Source organism: Drosophila subpulchrella, unplaced genomic scaffold, assembly GCF_014743375.2.
Source record: "Drosophila subpulchrella strain 33 F10 #4 breed RU33 unplaced genomic scaffold, RU_Dsub_v1.1 Primary Assembly Seq27, whole genome shotgun sequence".
In the NCBI taxonomy this organism is placed as follows: Eukaryota; Metazoa; Arthropoda; class Insecta; order Diptera; family Drosophilidae; genus Drosophila; species Drosophila subpulchrella.
Window position 1 is genome coordinate 971,988 of NW_023665559.1, and position 22,546 is coordinate 994,533.

A 22,546-nucleotide genomic window follows, 5' to 3' on the forward strand; every position below is an offset into this window, starting at 1 on the left:
GCTTCGGTGTTTTTCAACATATAACCTCCAACGCTTGGAAATAACATTTTTTAGTTAGTTCTGAATTTCGAAATTAATTTTATCAAAATCGGACGACTGTAACACATAGCTGCCATAAGAACGATCGGAAAATTGGTTGGAAAATAATCTGAAACAAATTATAGCTTCGGTGTTTTTTGACATATTATCTTATACTATTGGGAATATCATATTTTAATTAGTTCTGAATTTCGAATTTAATTTTATCAAAATCGGACGACTATATCATATAGCTGCCATAGGAACGATCGGAAAATTGGTAGGAAAATAATATAAAACCAATTATTGCTTCGGTGTTTTTTGACATATTATCTTGTACTATTGGGAATATCATTTTTTGTGTTTTTAAATTTAATAATTTAAGCTGCAAGGGTATATAAGCTTCGGCTTGCCGAAGCTAACTTCCTTTCTTGTTTTAATTAGTTTTGAATTTCGAATTAAGTTTTATCAAAATCGGACGACTATATCATATAGCTGCCATAGGAACGATCGGAAAATTGGTAGGAAAATAATATGAAACAAATTATAGCTTCGGTGTTTTTTCACATTTTATCTTATACTATTGGGAATATAATTTTCTGTGTTTTTAATTTTATTAATTATAGCTGCAAGGGTATATAAGCTTCGGCTTGCCGAAGCTAACTTCCTTTCTTGTTTTGTATGATTTAAATAGGTATGGTAAATATTTTGTATTTTTCCCACTACCTCTTCAGGAGTAATTATTCCGTTTATAAGGTTAGGGGCAACTCTGTTTGTTAAAAGGGCAATTAGCCTTGTTTCTATATAAAATTTTTTTTTTCGGGATTTCGAAACTGTTTGAATCTGTGTCTGCATTCAGTAAATACAGTTGGTTTTTGAATACATTGTTTGGTCCTTCTACTGAAAATATAAGGTTGTGTGCCCAGCTTTCGTCCCTATTAACTGTTGCTGAGGAGCTGATTGAATTAATTTCCGCGGGGCCCTGTGTAATCCATCTGCTACTACGTTAGCTACCCCAGCTTTGTACCTGATCTCGTGCTTATACTCGCCAATGAGATCTCTCCAACGTTTTACCTTTGCGTTATGGTTATTTACGTTAATTGAAAAACTCAAGGTGCTTCGAAGCGCCAATAGAAAGCAGGGTGTATCAAATATACGTTATTGGCCAATGATTTTGTTCCAGAACTGTGCCTATTGCGTAACTGAAAGTATCGGTTGTCAGTTGGAATTCTTTTTCGAGATCTGTATAGACAAGGGTCACATCCCTAGAGACGAGGGTATTTTTAGGGTTTTTAAATGCTGTTATAGCATCTTTGCCCAAGTTAATATCAGTTCTGCTTGACTTGGTCTTTGATACGCGGCCTTCTTCGGCCTTTTTCTATTTGCACCCTCAGTTTGCGATTCGTAGGGTTGAAAATATATTTTCGAGATTTTGACCGCGCTACACCTCATTTTTACTGAAGATATAATAGCGTCTACGTATACATAACAAATTTTCCCTATGTATTCCCTCAATATGTCATTTAAAGCTCCTTGACTAATGGATGGGGAATGTTTTTAGACTGGACGGATTCGTATTTTCCGCCGCTTACAGCAAGTGACTTTTTTCTATGTCAGTGTCTTTCAGTAGTATTAGTTGAAAACCACTCTTAAGGTCTACAACCGAGAAATATTTTGTGTTTTCAAGCTGTACAATAATTTAGCCAATTTCGGGAACAGGATACCGATCTGAGATGGTAACTTCTTGAAGTTTTTCCTCGGACTGACCAGACTTTTTCGGAACTACCGATACTAAGTAGGTCTGACAATGCCGTCTTTCAGCATCGAATTTATTTGTTTTTTTACCTCTGACAATGTTCTGATTTTACCTACTACCTTATGTAAGCTAACTTTTTAGCGGGATCTGCAAAGATCTGTAATTAATAATTGATTTTTGTGACTTAGTCATAAGGCTGACTTGTGGACCGAATTTATATACTGCCTATGTTGCTGATTGATGAATTTTAATTTTGCGTTTATTATCAAGGACTAATGTACCGTTGTTGACATCAATTATTGCTTCTAGGCTTTTCATTGTGTCATTGCCTAATATACAGTGGAAAGTTTTTGAGTGTATCTGAAATGTTAGGGTGTTATTTTAGTGCTGCCCCCAACAGTTTTGGTTTTGGTATTAATTGATTTTGAATTGTCAATTAAAAATTTTATGTTCCCCGTTGTAACGTTGTGTGGCAACGAGGAACGATTTATTTTTCAAAATTCTGACATACAAAATCTTTTCTTTTACAATCTGAAAATATTCCTGTTCTTCTGAGCTATGTGAATTTTGCTGTGCGTCGCTTTGTTTTCCTGGCAGAATATGAAATTGTCTTGTCACCTTGTTATTATTATGTACATTGGAAACACTGAGGATAGTTATGGCTTATTCATATAATACAAACGAATTGACTGATCAACTTCCATAGGTACTGCCTCCGGCTATTGTCGTGGGGGAGGTCTTGGTGCGCTGTAGGACGCTACTGCTCCGTCTTGGTTTAAGGTTTTTCCAATCGCGGGTGTAACCTGCGTATGATGTGGATTGTGGAATAGGTGTGGATGGAAGCTTTCCTTTACGGGTACCATTCGATAGGGTTGTAAAGGTGTGGGTGGTGACATAGGTCCTTTTCCTAAATGCGAAGTTTGAGGTGGTTGATTATTCTGCACAGATGTAAAGCGTGTTCTAGATCGTGTGGTTCTTTAATCGCCAGTTATTGCGATAGGTTGCCGTTCAGGCCCCTGACAAAAGTGTCCAATTCTTTTTCCCTGTACTGACGATTTGATTGAAGATTAGAGATATCTGTTGATAAATTGCTTGATAGAATTCTGCTGTGTGCTGCTACCTTGGTAAAGAGCATATTCTACAAACTTTAAGTCATGTTTGTCCGCAAAATGCGTTTTTGTGCATTTTGATATTGCCGTCAAATCTAAGGGTTATTTTATGAAACTAGCACAGCGCCCGCATCTTCGGTAATTTTGTTATGGATTGCTAAAAGGATTCCGTAGTATTTTTTAATGAACCGATGCTATTTCTGTAAATTTTAGGTGCCCTTGCAACACTTTCTTTCCATGACGTTTATTAACTTTCGATTCCCAAAAAATCTCTAAGCGATCGGACAATGTTTGGTGGTTTGTCTAGCTCACTAAGATTGTCTGCTTACTCTATTTAAATTGATTGATCTTGATATTTTGAGAAATCTTTATTAAGGTTATGTATTCTTTTACTAAATTATCGTGATTTGCCTCTAGGACAATTTTTATCTTTTCCTCAACGTCTCTTTCAGTTAACATCAGCGATTGTGGGTTATTGGATGGTGAAGGTCCGATAAGGTTTGCGAGTCTCTCTGCTAAGTTTTCGGTCAATTTGGTTAGGGTATGTGAGAAATAAATAGATTGGTTAAGCTTAGCTCTAATTTAAATATCTCAGAATTCGGAATTCATAAATAACACCAGTTTACAACAAAAAATGATAAAATACGCCTTCAAGGAAACCTTTCTTTTCCGGTAAGGTAAATCTCCCTGATTAAGAAAAGGGCACTTAAAATTATTTCTATGTTACCAATTTTTTTTAAGTGTAAAAAGACGTTTTTCGCACTTTTTTATTTTCTAACTCGAGTTTTGATAAACCGAATTCGGGCATCAAAGACTCATTTTACAGGTAATAGAATGCCCTTTAACTTTCTTATAAACATCATTGAGTTCCATTCATTAGTTTAGAAGCAACAATTCGTCAAAGTTGAAAAGGTTGGAAAAAATGCAAAAACGCTGGCATAAATGGCTTCTTTAAAAATACACGCCTAAAAACCGAATTTAGTTTTATATTGTTTTCTTGAAGGCTGAACCTTAACGGAGAATATGCGCCATCGATCACGACAATGCGTTGGTAAATCGGTTTTTTAAAGATTTTTAAAGGTATATACCCAAGTCCAGTATTCGGGTGCAGCGGCCGTTAAACATTATTTAAAATTTTCAGTGTTAGGGAACGTAAGAATTTGGTGCAAGTTGTAATGCATAACGTCAGTTATGCCAGCGTATTTACATTTTTTCCAACTTTGACGAAGTGTTGCTTCTAAACTAATGAATGATGTGTGTAAGAAAGTTAAAGGGCATTATATTACCTGTAAAATGAGTCTTTGATGACCGAATTCGGTTTATCAAAACTAGAGTTAGAAAATAAAAAAGTTCGAAAAACGTTTTTTACACATAAAAATAAATTGGTGCCACAGAAAAAATTTTAAGTGTCCTTTTCTTAATCAGGGAGATGTACCTTACCGGAAAACAAAGGTTTCCTTGAAGGCGTATTTCATCGATTTTTTTTTGTAAACTGGTGTAATTAAAGATTGTATTTCATATATATATTTTTTTTGATAATATTTTGTAGATAATATTTGTATGTTATTTTTGAATTTTTATTAACAAATGACAATTCTTTAGTTTGTTTGTTTTAAATCTTTATGTAGATTGCTTAACATTATTCCTGCAGCAACAACATCTCTTAGCGTGCTCTTGTAATGACAGAATAGCCGATTTCCCTTTTATCCCACGCTGCAGCGATTTCTCCTTAGTGTAAATGTACTAAGGAGCCTCCTCTGTACCTTAATTAACATTCTTTTCGAAAGGATACTACGGCCTGATTGTTCCACTAGGTACAAGTCATGTTTTTTTCAGGAGTGACAGTTTTTTTACAGTTTTCTAAAGCCACTTTTGAACTTACCGAACCCAGGTCTCTCCATCACCTTTCATATACTAGGCGACGATTTTAACGAATGAATGCCGAAATTTTATTTTTCGAACTTCACAGGACGCATGAGGTCCTATAACTAGGCGTCGCTCCATCGCTGCCACCTTCTCTGCCAATGTTGTCTTCGTACCGTCGATGTCACCATCGCCATTGGCCAATGTTTATTGTAATTTTCCGGTTCATTTTCTTTCTTGTATTTGTTGGATGCACCTAATCGAGTTCAATAAACTTGGGAAATTCCCTGTTCTATACTCCCATGATCGCTATCCAAGAAGATGCAGTCCAGGCGCAACTTGATTCAGGTGAACTTTATCTAGGGCATTTTAATGCTGTTGGCTGTGCATTTAATGCTTCCTATTTCTTTTATCTGTTATTTTATATTATTTTGGGTGTTATATAGCTGGAAAATTGAAAATGTGATGGTCCGATCCTAGCGAGTGATACACTGATCGAAAGGTATCGCAAAATCTTAAAAGCTTGCATACCAAGACTTTAAGAAAATCAATTGGCTTGGGAAAAAGAGCGGTGATAGTGTAAAAGAGAAAACTTACGACATTTCAGCTTTGCGGCCGGTTAGCTGACAATACGCGTTGAAAGAGACCTCACTAAAAGATAATTGTCTAGACAAGCGGCCTTTATCCCTAAATCCACTAAACAAATATCCTCGATGAACCGCGATTTCTTAAAAATTTACTTGAAGATGTTTTTTTTTGGTAGGCCATGGTGCTGTTTTGCAATCGAATTTTAAAGTTGCAGGGCTTGCATAAAGATATGGGTTTTGTATGATTTATGTATTTATTTATTTATTGTATATGTATTTATTCGTTGTCAAAATAGTGAACATTATTAAACATTCGAGAAAACTGATATATTGTGTTTTCATAGAAAGCCCCACACACTCGATAAGAATCCTTGATGGACAGCGATTTCTTAAGAGTTTACTTAACCATGGATGACCAACTTATAAACTTTGCATGCGATTCCCAAGAAATCGCGGCCCAATGAGGACCTTTTTTTGTTGTTTCTTTACAATATGGGCCGTTACACATGCTGTTTCGGCATACGGAAATAGCCAAGCCGTTAAGTGTGAACGCATACTGAAATATTACATGTACTATTAAAATGGTGTTCTTAAAAAGCGTTTGATTGAACAAATGGTGAGAATAAATCTAATCCAGGTGAAAAACTAATGAAAATAAGAACACAGAAAGCAAGATATGCGTGCGTCTATGTGTGTATATATGCACTTTTAGCTGACAGGGGAAATGAGATTAATTTAAATACAAATTCTTTATAATACCCACTAATATCCTATTGTTAAAAATATTTCAGTTGCACACACATTTGGTCCGATTTGAATAGTTGTGTATAATCAAAACAAAATTGCATTTCCACTTTTACAAAATCTTCAAATATGTGGGCGCTATACAGATTTTAGCGTGGGCGTATTGGCGTTTGGCAGTGTTATAGTGGGCGTGACGCCCTGCTCAAACTATCCCAGAACCTCACGATTCTGCATCCCAAGTCCCAACATTCTAGCTTTTTTAATTTCCGAGATCTCAGCGTTCATACGTACAAACAGACATACGGACATGGCTAGATCACCTCGGCTAGTGATCCTGAACAAGAATGTATATATTTTATAGGGTCGGCCAAAACCTATACCTTTATGGTAGTGTGGAAATGAGGAATGTATTACATTTAGTTTAGATATAACAAGTCAAAAGTATAGGATTAAACGAAATTTCAACAGGCGAAGCTGCCGACCTTGTAGTATATAATGTAACAAGAATATAACAAAGAAAGCTAGTTTCGGCAAGCCGAAGTTTCTATACCTCTATAAAAAACAAAAATTTATTAAGGAAATTTTAAGAAAATGTTCCTATGGGAGCTAGAGAATATAGCAGTCCGATCCGGCTCGATCCAACTTATGTACTACCTGCAATAGAAATAAGACTTTTGGAAAGTTTCCATCCCGCGATAGCTTTAAAACTGAGAGACTAGTTTGCGTAGACGCGGACAGACGGACATGGCTAGATCGACTCAACTAGTGATACTGATCAAAAATATACAAGTATATACATTATGCGGTCGGAAACATTATACCCTCTGAAATATACAATCCACTTTTTTGGTGTCTTCTAAAAACGTGTTCTATTGCAGTGGGGATAACAATTTGATATACTTATTAAGACGATACAGATGCCAAAAAAAAGTAGTGTGCCATATGTAAAGCCATTCTGTAAAGGTGCATTATAAAAAAAACTAGAATGAACAGCTACACAGCTTTGCATAACTCATCCGATCAGGAGTACTCAGAATTTCTTAAGGAATATTTACTGCAATCGAGCGCACAAAGTAACGATCCCGAAATTAACTACGAAGGTTTGTACTTAAAAGCTTGTATGATAATAAATAAAATCTACTTTTAAAATTTATTATAGATGGGGAAATGGAAGCAGAGTGGTTGACCTCTATCGGTTATCCAGAATTGTCGAAGCCCTTTGAAGAGGTAAGACTGTTTTATAACAATACATTACAGATTAAATTAGGACACTAAATACATATACAAGGGCGGATCTATTGCAAAATGTAGGTGTTCAGTTGTGACGCCGTGCCGAAAAAAAGCTCTGTACGGCTGTCATTGTAAGAGGGGCTCTTGGGAGTAATTAAACGACTGAAGTTCAAATATAACAGTTTAGCCTTTAATTCATTAGCTTATAATGTGTACACTTCACTCTTCTTCATCAATTAACTTTAACAAAATAATGGGTCGCAATGGACAGCAAAATAAAAGAAGACAATGTTGTCCCGGTCGCTGAAGCTTGTAGTTCTCTCTGCCCTTCTCTCAAGTTCTGCAGAGTTGCCAGATGTCCTGACTTTTGTCTTCAGTTGGCAGGGCTATCAGCTGTGTATACGAACCAAGTACCGTGGGACAGAACATGCCGCCTGCCAATGCGAAATCCGCGTGATACATGTGTTGTTCAGGATTCTGGATCTAAATTCCCTTGTACTCGTAGCGGCTAAGACAAAGAGAAAGAGAAATGACATACGGATGCAATTGATTACCAAGGGAGCAATAGCTGGTTCATATTAGCATGAGATCGGTAGGCGACAAAGCTTGGAGATGGAGCGTTTTTGACTGCCTGATTTTGTTTTCAGTGTTACAACTCGAACGAGTGAATCCTCTCCAGGATGGAGACTGGTAATTCTACCGAGCGTCCATTGCGATGGAGGCAATTGATCGTCCTTGATGAGTACTAATTCGTTGATTTTAAAATTCTCCTTTTCTTGACACCATTTTGGGCGAGTTTGAAGATGGGACAGCCAATCTCGGCTCCATTGCGTCCAAATCTGACGGATCAAATTTTGATGAGACAGAAATTGCTCACGGAACGACGAGTTTTGAGGGCGACAATGGGCAGGTGCGAGCAGGGTGTCACCAATGAGAAAATGTGCCGGCGTGAGAGCTTCTAAGTCGTCTGGATCAGCTGTTAGCGGACAAAGTGGCCGAGAGTTTAGGCAAGCTTCAATCCTGATGAGCACCGTTGCGAGTTCCTCATAAGTTTGCTTGTGACTTCCGACAGTCCTCTTCAGGTGATGCTTGACGGACTTGACCCCAGCCTCCCAAAGGCCTCCGAAATTGGGAGAGTATGGCGGAGTGAAATGCCATGTAGGGCACGTAGCGTGGTCGCGATCCGCCTGTTGTGCGCTTGCTAATAACTTATTGGCGCCAACGAAATTTGTTCCGTTATCGCTATACATATGTTGAACTGGTCCTCGGCGACCAGTAAAACGAGAAAATGCTAGTAGGAAGTGTTCCGACGAGAGTCCGCTAACCGCTTCTAGGTGAACTGCCTTCGTAGCCAAGCAGACGAAAATAGCAATGTATCCCTTGTAAGAACTTGTCCCACGAAGCCGTGCTGCCTTGATTTCGATTGCCCCGGTATAATCGACGCCGGTCGCAATGAATGGGCGGTTTGGTGGGTTGACCCTGTGCACCGGCAGGAAGCACGTGATGCATTTTCGAAGGATTGTTCGGACGGCTTGTCTTCCATTTGGAATCCAGAACTTGTACCTCGTGTGGGCTAGAGTAAGATGAGCGCCGCCATGCAGGGTAGCTTAATGGGAGTTCTGAATTACCAGCTCTGTAAAGAAATGACGCTGCGGCAAGATGATTGGATGTTTGCGATCGAAAGAAAGGTTGAAATGTTTGAGACGACCGCGAACGCGTAAGATGCCGTCGTCAAGAAAGGGAGTGCGATTTCTTAGGATGCTCTTCGGAGGCAGAGGATTTTCTGCGAGGATCGCGTGCATGTCGGATTGAAAGGTTTCGGCTTGTACTATTTTCACGACGCAGCGAAGTGCATTGTCCAGTTCCTCTGGCGACAGCTGACCGTAAGATCTGGTTTTCTTCGATTGAGCGTTGTGACAAAAGCGCAGTATGTATGCTATGACTCGAACGAGTTTGGTGTAAGTCGAAAACCGCTCAATGATATAAATGTCTACTTGGGTGGTGTGCAAACGAATTTGCAAAGATTTTGCTTCTAGGGACTGCTCATCAAACTTTATGTTCGGTACCTCTGTGTCCGGCCACTCACTGGAGTTTTGCCTCAACCATGATGGTCCGTGCCACCAGAGATCAAAGATGGAGATTTCTGATGGGGATAGTCCTCTCGTGGCGCTGTCTGCTGGATTATCCGCCGTGGGAACATGTCTCCATTGGTTTGAATCGCTGTGGTCCAGAATGTAGGCAACGCGATTGGCAACGAACGTTTTCCATCTAGTAACATCTCCTTTGATCCAGTGGAGAACGATAGTGGCGTCCGTCCAGTATGTAACGGAGATTTGAGCGTTTTTCCAACGATTGTTTGCTACTACCCATTTAGTTAGTTTGGTTGCCAGCATAGCGCCGCTGTGCCACGATCCTCGGGATCATGAGGGGTTTCGTTTGAGAGATTTTGGATTTTGCAGTGATGAGAGTGGTATAAAACGATGAATCCGGTTGGGGTATACGCATGTAAACCGCCGCTGCGTAGGCGTGAGTGGACCCGTCGCAGAAAGCGTGCAACTGGATATCATGGCTAAAGTCTGGCGTATACCGTACGCTGCGAGTTATTCGGATTTTGCTGATGTCCTCCAGATTGACACGGAACTTTTTCCATTTGTTAGCGATGGAACTGGGCACTGGGTCGTCCCACCCTAAGTGCTTGCGATCGTTCTCGGAATGGAGGTGTGCCATTGTGACTTCCTTTAGAATTAATTTTGCTGAAATGAGAATAGGGGCGATTAGTCTTAAGGGATCGAAAAGTCTGGCGATGCTCGAAAGAATTTCTCTTTTGGTTGAACCCGTGGGAATGCTCGCTTGCAATTTGTAGGAGAAACAGTCTTGGTTAGGTAACCAATGCATTCCTAAGGTTTTGACTGTATCAGAGCTGTCCCAGCTTCGTGACGTTTGACTGCATCGGTTTGATGAAGGAATGCTGTCTAGGAGCGCTATGTCGTTACTAGACCATTTTCTCAATTCCATATTTGCGGATTTTAGAGCGTTCTGGATTTGTAAACTCTTGTCTTGTGCTGCTGAGATAGTGTGATCACCAGAAAGAATATCGTCGACGTAGATTTCGTGCTTTAAGACCTCTTCCGCCAGTGGATAATTTTCGCGTTCATCCTCTGCAAGTTGACGAACGACTCTGATGGCGGTGAATGGTGCAGAAGCGATACCGAAAGTTACAGTTGACAGGCAATATTCCTTGATGTTTTCATCCGCCGCCCGCCATAAAATCCGCTGGTACTGCGGATGTACGTCGATGCAGCGGTACATGCGCTGGATGTCGGCGGTGAAAACATGCCGGTACTGTCTCCAATTCAGCAACACTGCAGGGAGATCTTTTTGTAGAGTGGGTCCTACGGACGGATCGACCGTTTGAGGTCTTTGCCGATGCGTCGAATACAATGCGCTGTTTAGTGGAAAGACTGTCTTCTTTATAGACAGCGTGATGAGGAAGAACGCAGGATTCAACCCGACAGGATTTTTTGGAGGTACTGACTGTTGATCTCTCACTAGAGACTGCTGGTGTGATTTGTCCCAATTCAAAATATTCTTCGATTCCCTCCTTGTAGCGAATCCATTTGTCTGGATCCCGTTCATGACGCCGCTCTAATTGAAGAAACCTGTTTAAAGCGACTTGATGCGATTTTCCTAGGGCCATTGTGGGATCGAAATGCCATTTTAAAGGTAGTCTTACCATAAAACTACCGTTTGGTTGACGTGTGTGCGTTTCCTTAAAGAAGGACTCACACCACCGCTCTTCGTCAGAGTGAAGTGATCGGCTTGGGACAGATTCTATTTTGCAGAAATTCTTCAAAAGCGATTCCGTATCTAGCGTGGTTTGATGACAGCGAATATTAAGTGTGTGGATTGATTCCTGGAACTCGCCGAGTATCATCCAACCTAAGTGAGAATTTTGTGCAATAGGTTCGTTTAGATTTCCGACTCGGGTTCCCGGAAGGATAAGACCCGCCATGAGGTCGGCTCCGATGATGAGATCTATGCGTTTCGAGCGATAGTATAGAGGATCCGAGAGCTGGAGTCCGTTGATGTGTTTCCAGTTTTGAGGCGAAAACGATTGGTTTGGTAGATGTGAGGTTAGCGAGTTCATAACGTACGCAGAGTCGACATCTAGATTGAACGTTGGGTTTAGCGACGTTCGGATGCAGCATCTTGCCGTAAAGTTGCACCGTTGACCAGTAGTTTGGCCGACGCCGGCGATCGAAGCGCGGATTCTGCATCGTGGAAGCTGGAGAGCTTGGACGGTATGCTCTGAGATTATTGTAGCTTCTTACCCCTGATAGATGAGGGCAGTTATTGTTGCTTGAGCGCCGCTCTGGGGGTGGCTACCGTGCGGTAGCTAGCAAGATATTCTGTCGCGTTGCATGGGAGGCTGTGGAAGAATAACATTGGAGGTTTGGATTAGCAAGGGGGCTAACTGGTGAGGTGTCGTTGTTCATAATCGAAGCGATATGTGGTTGACTGGATGATACGGTCGGCGAGTAAGGTTGGGGTGCTTGAGTAATGCTTGGCGCCGCGGCCGGATGAAGTAAAGAATGGTGGCGTTGTCCACAGTGGTAGCAATTCTTTACGCTTGAACAGCGGGCCAGCATGTGCGATTTGCGTTTGACTTACTCACGACCTCCTTACATTGGTAGCAATCCAAGCTAAGGAATCGCTGACATCGACGAAGGATATGATTACCATTGCAGTGTGGGTGTTATGAACCGAGATACGTTTTGTAGGGTGCTGATCCAGTGATGATCCAGATTTGTTGGTGCCCGAACAGTTTCTATTTTCAATGGCGTCCAGGGTGATTAACCGGTTGTTGAGAAACTGTTTGAGATCCTTGTACGAGGGAATGTGGGTTTGACTGCCGAATTGATGTTCCCAGGCGGAGTGCGTCTCTTTCGGTAATTTTGCAGTCAAATAATGGGCGAGCCAGTGATCCCCGTCCTGCAACGACGCGTTGATGGTGTTACAGGCGGCTGCGCAGACGTTGACTGCACTGATCATAGATCGAATATCATCGGGCTTCTTCTTGCTTAGGCTTGGCAACTGGTACATATTCATGTGATTGGAGAAGACCACGCGTGGATTGTTATAGCGCTGAATGAGTGTGTCCCATGCCACCGTATAGTTAGCGGCCGTCAAAGGAATTTGACGAATATCGCTATCTCGACCAGCTGGCAGAGATTCCTTGAGGAAATGAAACCGTTGAATATTGTCCAGCCGCTCATTTTGATGAATTAACCGAGTGAAGGCGTCATAATATCCAGGCCAATCCACACAGTTTCCGCTAAACTTGGGCACTGGCAGTTGTGGCATGTGGACACGTGCGTCGGCAACCGTCGACACGGCGGTGGGTGCCGAGGCTGAGGACGGCGTCACTGGGAACTTTATTCGTTGGCCTTCAGCTACAAGGCAATAGGTTTCCATGTACAGATCCTCGAAACTGACGCCGATCTTCTTGGCGTGATAGTTCGTTTTGACATATCCCTCGGTGCAGATAATTACTTGGTGGGTGGTCTCAAAAGCCGCGTTTAAACTCTCGATTTGCTGCAGGCGCTTCATACAATAGCTTTCGGTTTTTCGAGACGCGGAATCCTTCTTATAGTTCTGCTGCAGAAGTGTTAGACTTTGAAGACGCTCCTTTTGAAGTGTAATAAAACCTGCTAAGGCCGGGTCATCAGCTTCGTGGTCAGACATATTATGAGAATTTGTACCAATTTATTTTGAACCTAGCTAGCTCTGCTTGATAAATAAAAAGCACCCGTACTCACGTGATTTTTCCCCTTTTACTTATGCCTGAGTTTACGTAACGTTGAATATAGCGTGAGCGCAGGCTGTACTGTTTTCCGATTCCTCTTTGAGTAGAAGATTTTTCTTGGTTGCGAAATTATAACGGGCCTTCTTGCAGCACCCGTGTGTGTGTGTGTGTAGAAGCGCTGTCAGGCGACCGGGTGTGTTGGTATTGGTGACTGTGCTCTATCGGTGTGAGAGCACTTGTTGGGGGCACAAACGGAGACGATCGCAATTTGTGTTAGATGGAGTGATGGGTGTTATGCTTTATAACCAACAATTGAAAGATCAAACTAAGATTTTTAAACTTCAAGCAAGATTCCCCTCATGGGCCACCATGTTCAGTTGTGACGCCGTGCCGAAAAAAAGCTCTGTACGGCTGTCATTGTAAGAGGGGCTCTTGGGAGTAATTAAACGACTGAAGTTCAAATATAACAGTTTAGTCTTTAATTCATTAGCTTATAATGTGTACACTTCACTCTTCTTCATTAATTAACTTTAACAAAATAATGGGTCGCAATGGACAGCAAAATAAATAAGAAGACAATGTTGTCCCGGTCGCTGAAGCTTGTAGTTCTCTCTGCCCTTCTCTCAAGTTCTGTAGGGTTGCCAGATGTCCTGACCTTCGTCTTCAGTTGGCATGGCTATCAGCTGTGTATACGAACCAAGTACCGTGGGACTGAACAGTAGGGGATCTTCTTGATTTGGAGGGAAAACTTTTTAATTTTTTTTGCGTATATGCGAATTTTTGTGCTAAACGTTTTTAATTTTGTTTGTGCTCTTCATTCTCAGTGATATTTTATAATAACTTAAAACACTCCTTGTGAGGCAAAGATAGTTAAAAGTAATGTTTAATAATACGGATTTTGGTGAAATATATATATATAGTTTTCATGGTGCCAGTGATGCTCCTTGTGGTGGTGGGTCCAGTGATGATTGCACCTGTTAAAAAGATATCGATGATCAAGCAATACTAAATCAAGCGGTCCAAAGCGCGGTCAGGAACTTCAAAAAAAGTTGATAATCAGTATAAGTTGATAATCAGGATCTGGGGTAAATAGTATTCTATAAATCAATACAGAAAATAATTAAATTGACATGAGCGCGGTCCTCCGCGTGAAAAAGCTATAACCGCAATTTCTTACCATGAAGGTTAGGTTAGGTTAGGTAGGAGTGGTTGGAGATTAGATACTAATCCCCTCACTTAGGCCACATTGGGCCCCTTGTGATACCACATAATCTCTGAACAGATCCGTTTCCCTAGCTCAAGGGTTATCTGCTTTCGCGAAGTATTCTGTTCTTCTTAAGAAACATACGAGTTTTTGGATGCTTACGCCCTGGCCGCAAGTTTCGAAAGTGTGTAGCTACCTAGGGTTTGAAAGCGCTTTAGGTTATGCGCTGGGCAGAAGCATAGGAGGTGTTCGATGCTCTCCTCTTCGTCTATCTGTTTGCAGCTGCGGCAGAAGTCGTGGTTACTGAGTCCCAGCCTGAGCGCATGAGTCGCTATAAGACAGTGGCCCGTGAGGGCATTTAGGAGAGTGGAGATGTTCTCCCTGCTACATTGTAGGAGAGTTTTTGTTCTTTTCGAGTTGTAGTTTGGCCATGTGAGTCTAGAATTGTGGCATGTTGAGATTGAGTTCCAACGGTTGTTGGAAAGTGTGTACAGTCTCTGCCTGAGATGGAGCTTGCAGGTAGCCATGGGCATACCCACCGTGTCCTTATCACGAAGGATGTCGGCGGTTGTCCCCTGTCTTGCTAGCTCGTCTGCTATGCAGTTGCCCTCAATATTGCGGTGTCCAGGCACCCAGATGAGGTTGATTCTCAGATGAGTGGCCATCTCGTTAAGAGATTTGCGGCATTCAGAGATTGTTTTTGAGTTCGTTGTGTAAGAGTCGAGGGCCCTGAGGGCTGCTTGACTATCCGAGAAGATGATGATATCTATGTCATGATGTACTGACGTGTCTAGGTGGGTCATGGCTTCCTGAATTGCCATGACTTCCGCTTGGAAAACACTACAGTGGTCTGGTAGGCGGAATGAGACTTTTATGTCTAGTTCGAAGGAAAAGACTCCCCCACCTGCTTGGGAGTTAAGCTTGGAGCCGTCTGTGTATATGTTGACGGCGTTTTCGAATTGGTGTGGGAGGTTGTCCCAGTCTGTACGGGTGGGTATAAAGATCTTGTATCTTCTTTCGAAGTTGACTATGGGTGAAACGTAGTCTGTACTACGTGGCAAGGGTGTATGTTTTGATAGGATATTGGAGTGACCCGTAGAGCCTGTTGTCCATGCCGCTGCTTCGCGGAGCCTCAGCGCTGTTGCAGACGCCCAGCTTTTGGCAAGTAGGTCTAGGGATTGGAGGTCGAGAATTGTGTTTAGTGCTTCAGTGGCGGTAGTGCGAAGCGCCCCCCTGATGCAGAGCTCTGCGCTTCTTTGGATCTTGTGAAGGATCCGGAGGTTGCAATTCTTTTCTAGGGAAGGCCACCAAACTATGTTTCCGTAGAGGAGAATGGGCCTGACTATTGCAGTGTATAGCCAGTGAACTATCATGGGGGAGAAACCCCACTTCCTCCCTATGGCTTTTTTACAAGCGAAGAGGGCTATGGCCGCTTTGCGTGTGCGATCTAAGATGTTATCTGTCCAGAGGAGCTTTTTGTCAAGGATGACACCTAGGTACTTTGCTTGGTTGCTAAAGGTTAGGCGCGTTTGGTGTAGTTTTGGGGGAATTAGAATTGGTACCTTATACTTCCTTGTAAAGAGAACTAGTTCGGTCTTTTCTGGGTTAACTCTCAGTCCACAGCCAGCCGTCCACCGGGAGAGGGTGGATAGGGCTGTCTCCATTAGATTGCAAAGGGATTGCGGGAATTTGCCCTGCAGTAGGATAACCACGTCGTCCGCGTGGGCTACCACTTTAGTTCCCGCCTCTTCTAGAAGTGATAGCAGTTTGTTGACCACTAAAACCCATAGAAGAGGTGAGAGTACGCCCCCTTGTGGGGTTCCTCTGCTGACATTCCTGGTCGAGTGGGCCGATCCCATAGTGGAGTAGACTACTCTGCTGGTTAGCATGGTGTGTGTTTATGGGGAAGACAACAAATATGCCACCCTTATATTTATAATTAATAACGCACGAATAGGTAAATTAAAATGTATAGCGTTTATTCGGAGCGGCAGACGGACTGTGAATGTATAAAAAGCTTGGCTCCAAGATCTTCATATAGACATATGCAGGCTTACAAAGTAGTTGCTGAATAGATAAGCGACAGCTTTAGTGGTATAAGAAAGAAGGCGACAAAGATAAGCAGAGAGCGCTGCAGGAGCCGTCGTACACCTATGGCGCTGGCGATCTGCTCCGAACATACTCCCCCCGTTGGAAGAGGTAAGGTTGCAACTATCTCGGAATCGATGGGCAGAACGGCTAGCTTGGCGACGGCTCTCTTGATCAGACCCGTAGCTGTACGGACCATAGCTATTCTGATGACTCCGTCCCCGCCGGGTATGATTTCCTGGATGCACACAAGCTGCCATCTCAAGGGTGCAACGTTGTCCTCCTTCAGCAAAACTATGCGTCCAACCTTGATGTTAGACGTTTCGACGCGCCACTTGCTCCTCTCTTGAAGTAGGGACAAATACTCGCTGCTCCACCTTTTCCAGAAATGTTGCTGCATCTGGGTAACCCGCTGCCATCTGCTGAGGCGGTCTTGGCGGAGATGAGTAATGTCAGGCTCAGGAAACTTAGTGTAGCTGGAACCCTTCTGGAAATGCGCCGGTGTTACCATCTCAAGGCTTTCAGCATTTTCTGAAATTGGACAGAGTGGACGGGAGTTAAGGATGGCAGAAATCTCATATGCAAGAGTTCTTAATTCATCGATGGCTAAGATGGATGCACCGACGACTCTGTAGAAGTGAAATTTAGCTGACTTCACAGCGGCCTCCCATAAACCACCGAAGTGCGGGGCACGGGGAGGGATGAACTTCCAATCGATCCCATCAGCTAAACAGACGGAAGATATCGATGCTGTGTGCTGCTCGCTCAAAAAGAGCTCTTTCAGCTCGGCAAGCTCTCTCTTTGCACCGACAAAGTTTGTAGCATTGTCGCTCCAAATGGTACGCGGACTGCCTCTAAGGCTGATGAATCTCCTCAGCGCTGCGATGAAAGAATCCGTCGTGAGATCCTGGACCACTTCCAAATGAGCAGCCTTCGTGGAAAAACAGACAAAGACGGCGATAAAGCACTTGTGGGGTGCCTTATTTCTGGCCTCTGCCTTATGATAGAATGGCCCACAATAGTCCACTCCTGTGGTATGAAAAGCTGGATTAGGCTGCACTCTATTTGCTGGAAGGCTACCCATGACGTGCTCCCAAGTAACAGGTTTCATTCGGAAACATCGGACGCATTTGTTGATAACGCTGGCGACGAACTTGCGGCCTCCAATCGGCCAGTACCTTTGCCGTAATGCGGCAAGCAGCGCCTGCGATCCTCCATGCAAATATTTCTCATGATAATAAACGATGATCGCCTTGGTGACTGGATGATCCTTGGGCAACAGTATCGGATGCCTCGTATCGTAGTCCAAGTTTGCGTTCTGAAGCCTTCCACCCACGCGAAGTAACCCATCGGAGCCGAGTATAGGCCTAAGCGAAACCAGCTTGCTTTTCTGTGGAAACGGCTTGCCCTGGCTAAGAGATCCATACTCCTTCGCCAAGTTAACCTGTTTGATGCTCCTCAGAAGAAGTACAGTTCCAGAGTTGATCTCCTCCACCGAAAGTCGACCTTTTAACGGCGCAGATTTGGCTCTGCAATTTGAAATGAATCGATAAATGTATGCAAATACGCGCTGCAACTTATCGAAAGAGTTGAGGAATTTGCAGTTTGATGAACTGTCTATGCAAACGGCCCCAATTAGACCCACAGAACGGCGCTCTGGAAGATCCTTTACTGAGTCTAGCAGGGACGGCCAATTTGACGAGCTTTGCAGAAGGAATGGAGGCCCGTTAGCCCAAAGGGAATGTTCCAACAATTCTCTTGGGGTACATCCTCGCGATACGACGTCTGCCGGGTTCAAGTTCGTAGGAACGTGATGCCAAGACATGCCTTTCGTCATCTCCTGAATTTTCGCGATTCTGTTTGATACGAAAACGTTAAACTCCCTCGGAGGTTGCCGAACCCACGCCAACACAATGGACGAGTCCGACCAGCAATGAAAGGTGTAATCGAAATCTATGGCTTCCTTGGCGTTTACGATTAGCTCAGCCAATAAAAGCGCTGCGGAAAGTTCTAATCTTGGAATTGTTAAGGCCTTCAATGGAGCTACCCTTGACTTGGCACAGAGCAGATGGACTTTCGATTCTCCATTGGTCTTCGATCGCAAGTATAGACACGCTCCATAAGCTGACATGCTAGCATCGCAGAATCCATGCAACTCAACGGAAGCCCTTGGTTGCAGTACGAATCGTGGGAATTTTAAGTTCTGTCGTACGACCGATAACTGTGAGGTCAACTCCCCCCATGACGAAAGAATGGGCTCTGGCAGTGCATCATCCCAATCCACGTTCGCACTCCATAGAGATTGCAGAAAAATCTAAGATTTTGTGATAATAGGAGTTATTAAACCGAGTGGATCATAGAATTTGGCAATCGTCGACAATGCAACCCGCTTAGTGGGTCGTTGATTGGTTGGCAGTTGAGAAAAATGAAATAGGAGCTGATCAGAAGATGGATCCCAGACTAGTCCCAATGCCTTGGCGACATCCGATCCATCGTGAAATTTGATTAACTGCTCCTTGTCGCATTCAGACTCTCCCTTCAGGGCTGCTGACTCATTCGAACACCATTTCCGAATTGGAAAGTGGCCTCGCGACAGTAGTTCCTTCACCTGACGACGAATTTCTCTCACCTCCTCAACTGAGTCCCCACCAGATATTAAATCATCCACATAGTAATCTCTACGAACAATTTTTGCTCCAATAGGAAATGAATCCTCCTCATCGTAAGCGAGTTGATGCATGGCTCTTATAGCCAAGAAGGCAGCTGGCTTGGTTCCATAAGTCACCGTGTTCAATTTAAAAACACTCAACTTTTCCGTGGAGCTTTCTCTCCAAACGATGCACTGCAAGAAATCATCATCTTGCAGATATCTCCACAAAGGGCAACTTTAAAAAATCGAAAGCGAAGCAGTATATTAAAGATTTTTTGTTGAATTGTTGGTCCTGCCAGAAGTAAGTCGTTCAGAGAGCTACCAGAAGTTCGTACTCGTGCTCTCCTGCTTATTCACGCAATGGTAGGGCAAAAAGAATTGTGTTTCTGGCGGTTCCGTAGTTACAAGAGACATGTGACCTAGATCGATATACTCCCTCAAAAATGCTGAATACTGTGCTTTCAGGGCTGGGTTTCTATCTAATTTAGCTTCCAAACTCTTGAAACGACGACGAGCCTGGCAATAAGAATCACCTAAAGATTCGAATCCGGAAGTGAACAAGAGACGAACAGAGTATTGGCCGTTTCCAAGTCTAATGCAATTTTCAGTGAAAAGTTGCTCACATCGCAAGTTTTCCGGCAATAAAGATGGCTTAGACGAAGTGAAGTCCTCAATTTCCCAAAATCGCTTTACAATGGCGGAAAGTGTGTCATCGGAATAATCAGCTGGGTCCTTGATGCTGGCTTGTAAAACCGATTTATGAGTTGGCATGTTCGATGATAACCCCTCCAGAGACTATCCAACCAAGCTTGGTGTTCTGAAGAGTTGGCAAATTCCTATCCAAATGAATTTGTCCCATAGAAATTATTTCGAAAAACAACCCAGCGCCGAGTAAAAGGTCAATTCGTTGCGATTGATTGAAATTAGGATCAGCGAGTGAAATGTTTTGCGGTATCCTCCACGATGTTGCATTTATATTGAAATGGGGTTGATAATCAGTAATACTGTGAGTCACAACCGCTGTGAATGCCGCACGATAGCTTGCATCCCGTGATTGCACAAGAATAACGACAGTCTTATCAGAGATCATGGAAAATTCTCCTATCCCAGAAATCGACGTTTGCGATCTTCTATGATTCAAGTTTAGTTGGCTAGCTAAGCGAGAGGTTATGAAGTTTAGCTGGGAGGCCGAATCTAAAATTGCTCGGCAAGGCATGAATGCTCCAATTCTATTTCTAACGTAGATAATAGCAGTTGGAAGCAACACGTAGTCGCTCGGCAAAATATTTAAGGTCTTGGTGGAGGGCTTGGTATATAATGATCAGGATGCGATGATGTATGCGAACATGATACTAATGCTGATGAAGTAGATGGTAATGGCTGAGAGCTCGAGGATGGATCGCATGATGGAGATGAAAATGAGGTTGATGTTGCGGATGGGTCATGGTTCATGTGTAATAATGAATGGTGCTTCATGCGACAATACTTGCAGTGAGTCGACTTGCATTGCTGCAAACTATGCCCCTTGCGCAAACAGTTGAGGTGCAACTTCTTTGCTTCTCTATATCGAAGATTCGGACTCAAATTTAAAAATCGAGAACACTTTGGCAAATAATGATCCCGTGCATCGCAAAATAAGCATGTCAAATGATTTGAGTTAGTAGCAGAAGCAATAAGTGTATTTTGGTTATATTTGTGCAAGTTTTTTCCCACCTGCTGGCCTGGTGTTTGAGTTACCAAGGCTTGATCCAAGTTTTCCATCATCCTGCACCTCTTTTCCAAAAACGATTCCATAGCATCCCAGGTAGACAGCTCAGTGATTGACAAATCCTCTTCCCATTTTTCCCGCGTCCTCTGATCCAGTTTCCGAGTGACGATGTGAATTAAAAGTCCATCCAAAATTTGTTGCGTATTGGCCAGGGTTCGAATTGCTCGCAGATGCGAATTCATGCAATCGCTCAGCTCCCGAAGACCCTTCGAAGATCCCTTCTCGACACCCTTTAAACCGAATATTGCCTGTACATGTGCCTGAAAGTGTAAAACTTTATTATCAAATCGATTAACCAGCAAATTCATAGCCTTTTTAAAATTAGCATTCGAGGGTTCGAGCGAGCGTATGGTTTCCAGAGCCACGCCGCCCAAACTCGAACGCAAATATTGTAATTTTTCAATGTCGCTTAGCTGATCATCATTTCCGATGACCGTAGTGAAAGTCGCAAGAAAATCCGGCCACTCAGAGTAGGATCCATGAAAACGAGCAATTTCCAAATTTGGCAATCGAGGCTTCCTAGATCGAAAAGAAAGATCCGCATTATTAGTGATGTCAATAGGTGTTGAATTTGCAGCGGTTGAAGCCGGCAATTGTGACTTGCGATGAGCCGCCAAGCCTCGGCTTAGTTTCGCCTTCACATCCATGAAGACTTCAGCAAATTCAATCCGATGGTCGCTTGAGATCTCTGCAAAATCCAGTCTTTCCAACGATGTCTGCGCAGAATCAAATGCCTGGTTTAAGGAATTGATCCATTCCATTCGCGCCAGCAAATCAGCTTCGTCAAACTGATTAACCGCATCAGCGTTTAAATAGCATTTCATCGAGCTCATTTGCCGTAAAATAGATTGGGCTTTGACTCGGTAGTAGTCGACGTCACTTGTGGATTCATTTTGAGCCCGAACCGAGTTTTCTGTATCAGACATTTTTCAATCACGAGAAAGGAAAAAAATGAAATGAAAATGAAATAAAATAAAATGTCCGACCGCGTTAGAGGCACAAAACACCGTATACCCTTTGCCACGAAAACATGAAGGTTAACAAGCGTCGCCGAGATGCAACGGAACCTTTAACTTGGTTGTTGTTGTTCTTGTCGATAAATTGCCTGCCTAGCAACAGCGGATTATGTAACTGGCAAACGAATGTATGTATTGCTATATGTACATATATATATGTAATATGCGCTATTAACAAAGATTAAATGCGATTCACTTTGTTAAGAATTATTTGCACAACACAGTTTTGGTGTTTTTCACAGCGCAAAATGTACAAAAAATCCAACGGCTGGCTGTGCACTTTTATATGCACATATGTATGTATGTATGTATGTTTGTGACCGAATGCACGATAACGACAGCGGAACAAAGCGTTTGTTTAAACTATATTAAACAATCGCGAGACCGAGTTGCAGGCTCCGATAAAAACTGCTATCACGTCGGGGTCACCAAATGTTTATGGGGAAGACAACAAATATGCCACCCTTATATTTATAATTAATAGCGCACGAATAGGTTATATTAAAATGTATAGCGTTTATTCGAAGCGGCAGACGGACTGTGAATGTGTAAAAAGCTTGGCTCCAAGATCTTCATATAGACATATGCAGGCTTACAAAGTATTTGCTGAATAGATAAGCGACAGCTTTAGTGGTATAAGAAAGAAGGCGAAAGATAAGCAGAGAGCGCTGCAGGTGCCGTCGTACACCTATGCGCGCATGACTAGG

At 42.7% G+C, this 22,546-nt stretch overlaps 1 protein-coding gene across 3 annotated transcripts in view; it reads left to right on the forward strand.

The window, feature by feature from the left end:
- LOC119559635 (rho GTPase-activating protein conundrum) overlaps window positions 1-22,546 on the forward strand; it is a 155,618-nt gene that overhangs the window by 41,647 nt on the left and 91,425 nt on the right. For all 3 annotated transcript variants that reach the window (XM_037872681.1, XM_037872678.1, XM_037872679.1), the window contains exons 2-3: window positions 6,956-7,177; window positions 7,237-7,304. In XM_037872681.1, the coding sequence (XP_037728609.1) occupies window positions 7,063-7,177; window positions 7,237-7,304 (183 nt within the window). In that variant the 5' untranslated portion in view covers window positions 6,956-7,062. The remainder of the gene's footprint in view (window positions 1-6,955; window positions 7,178-7,236; window positions 7,305-22,546) is intronic.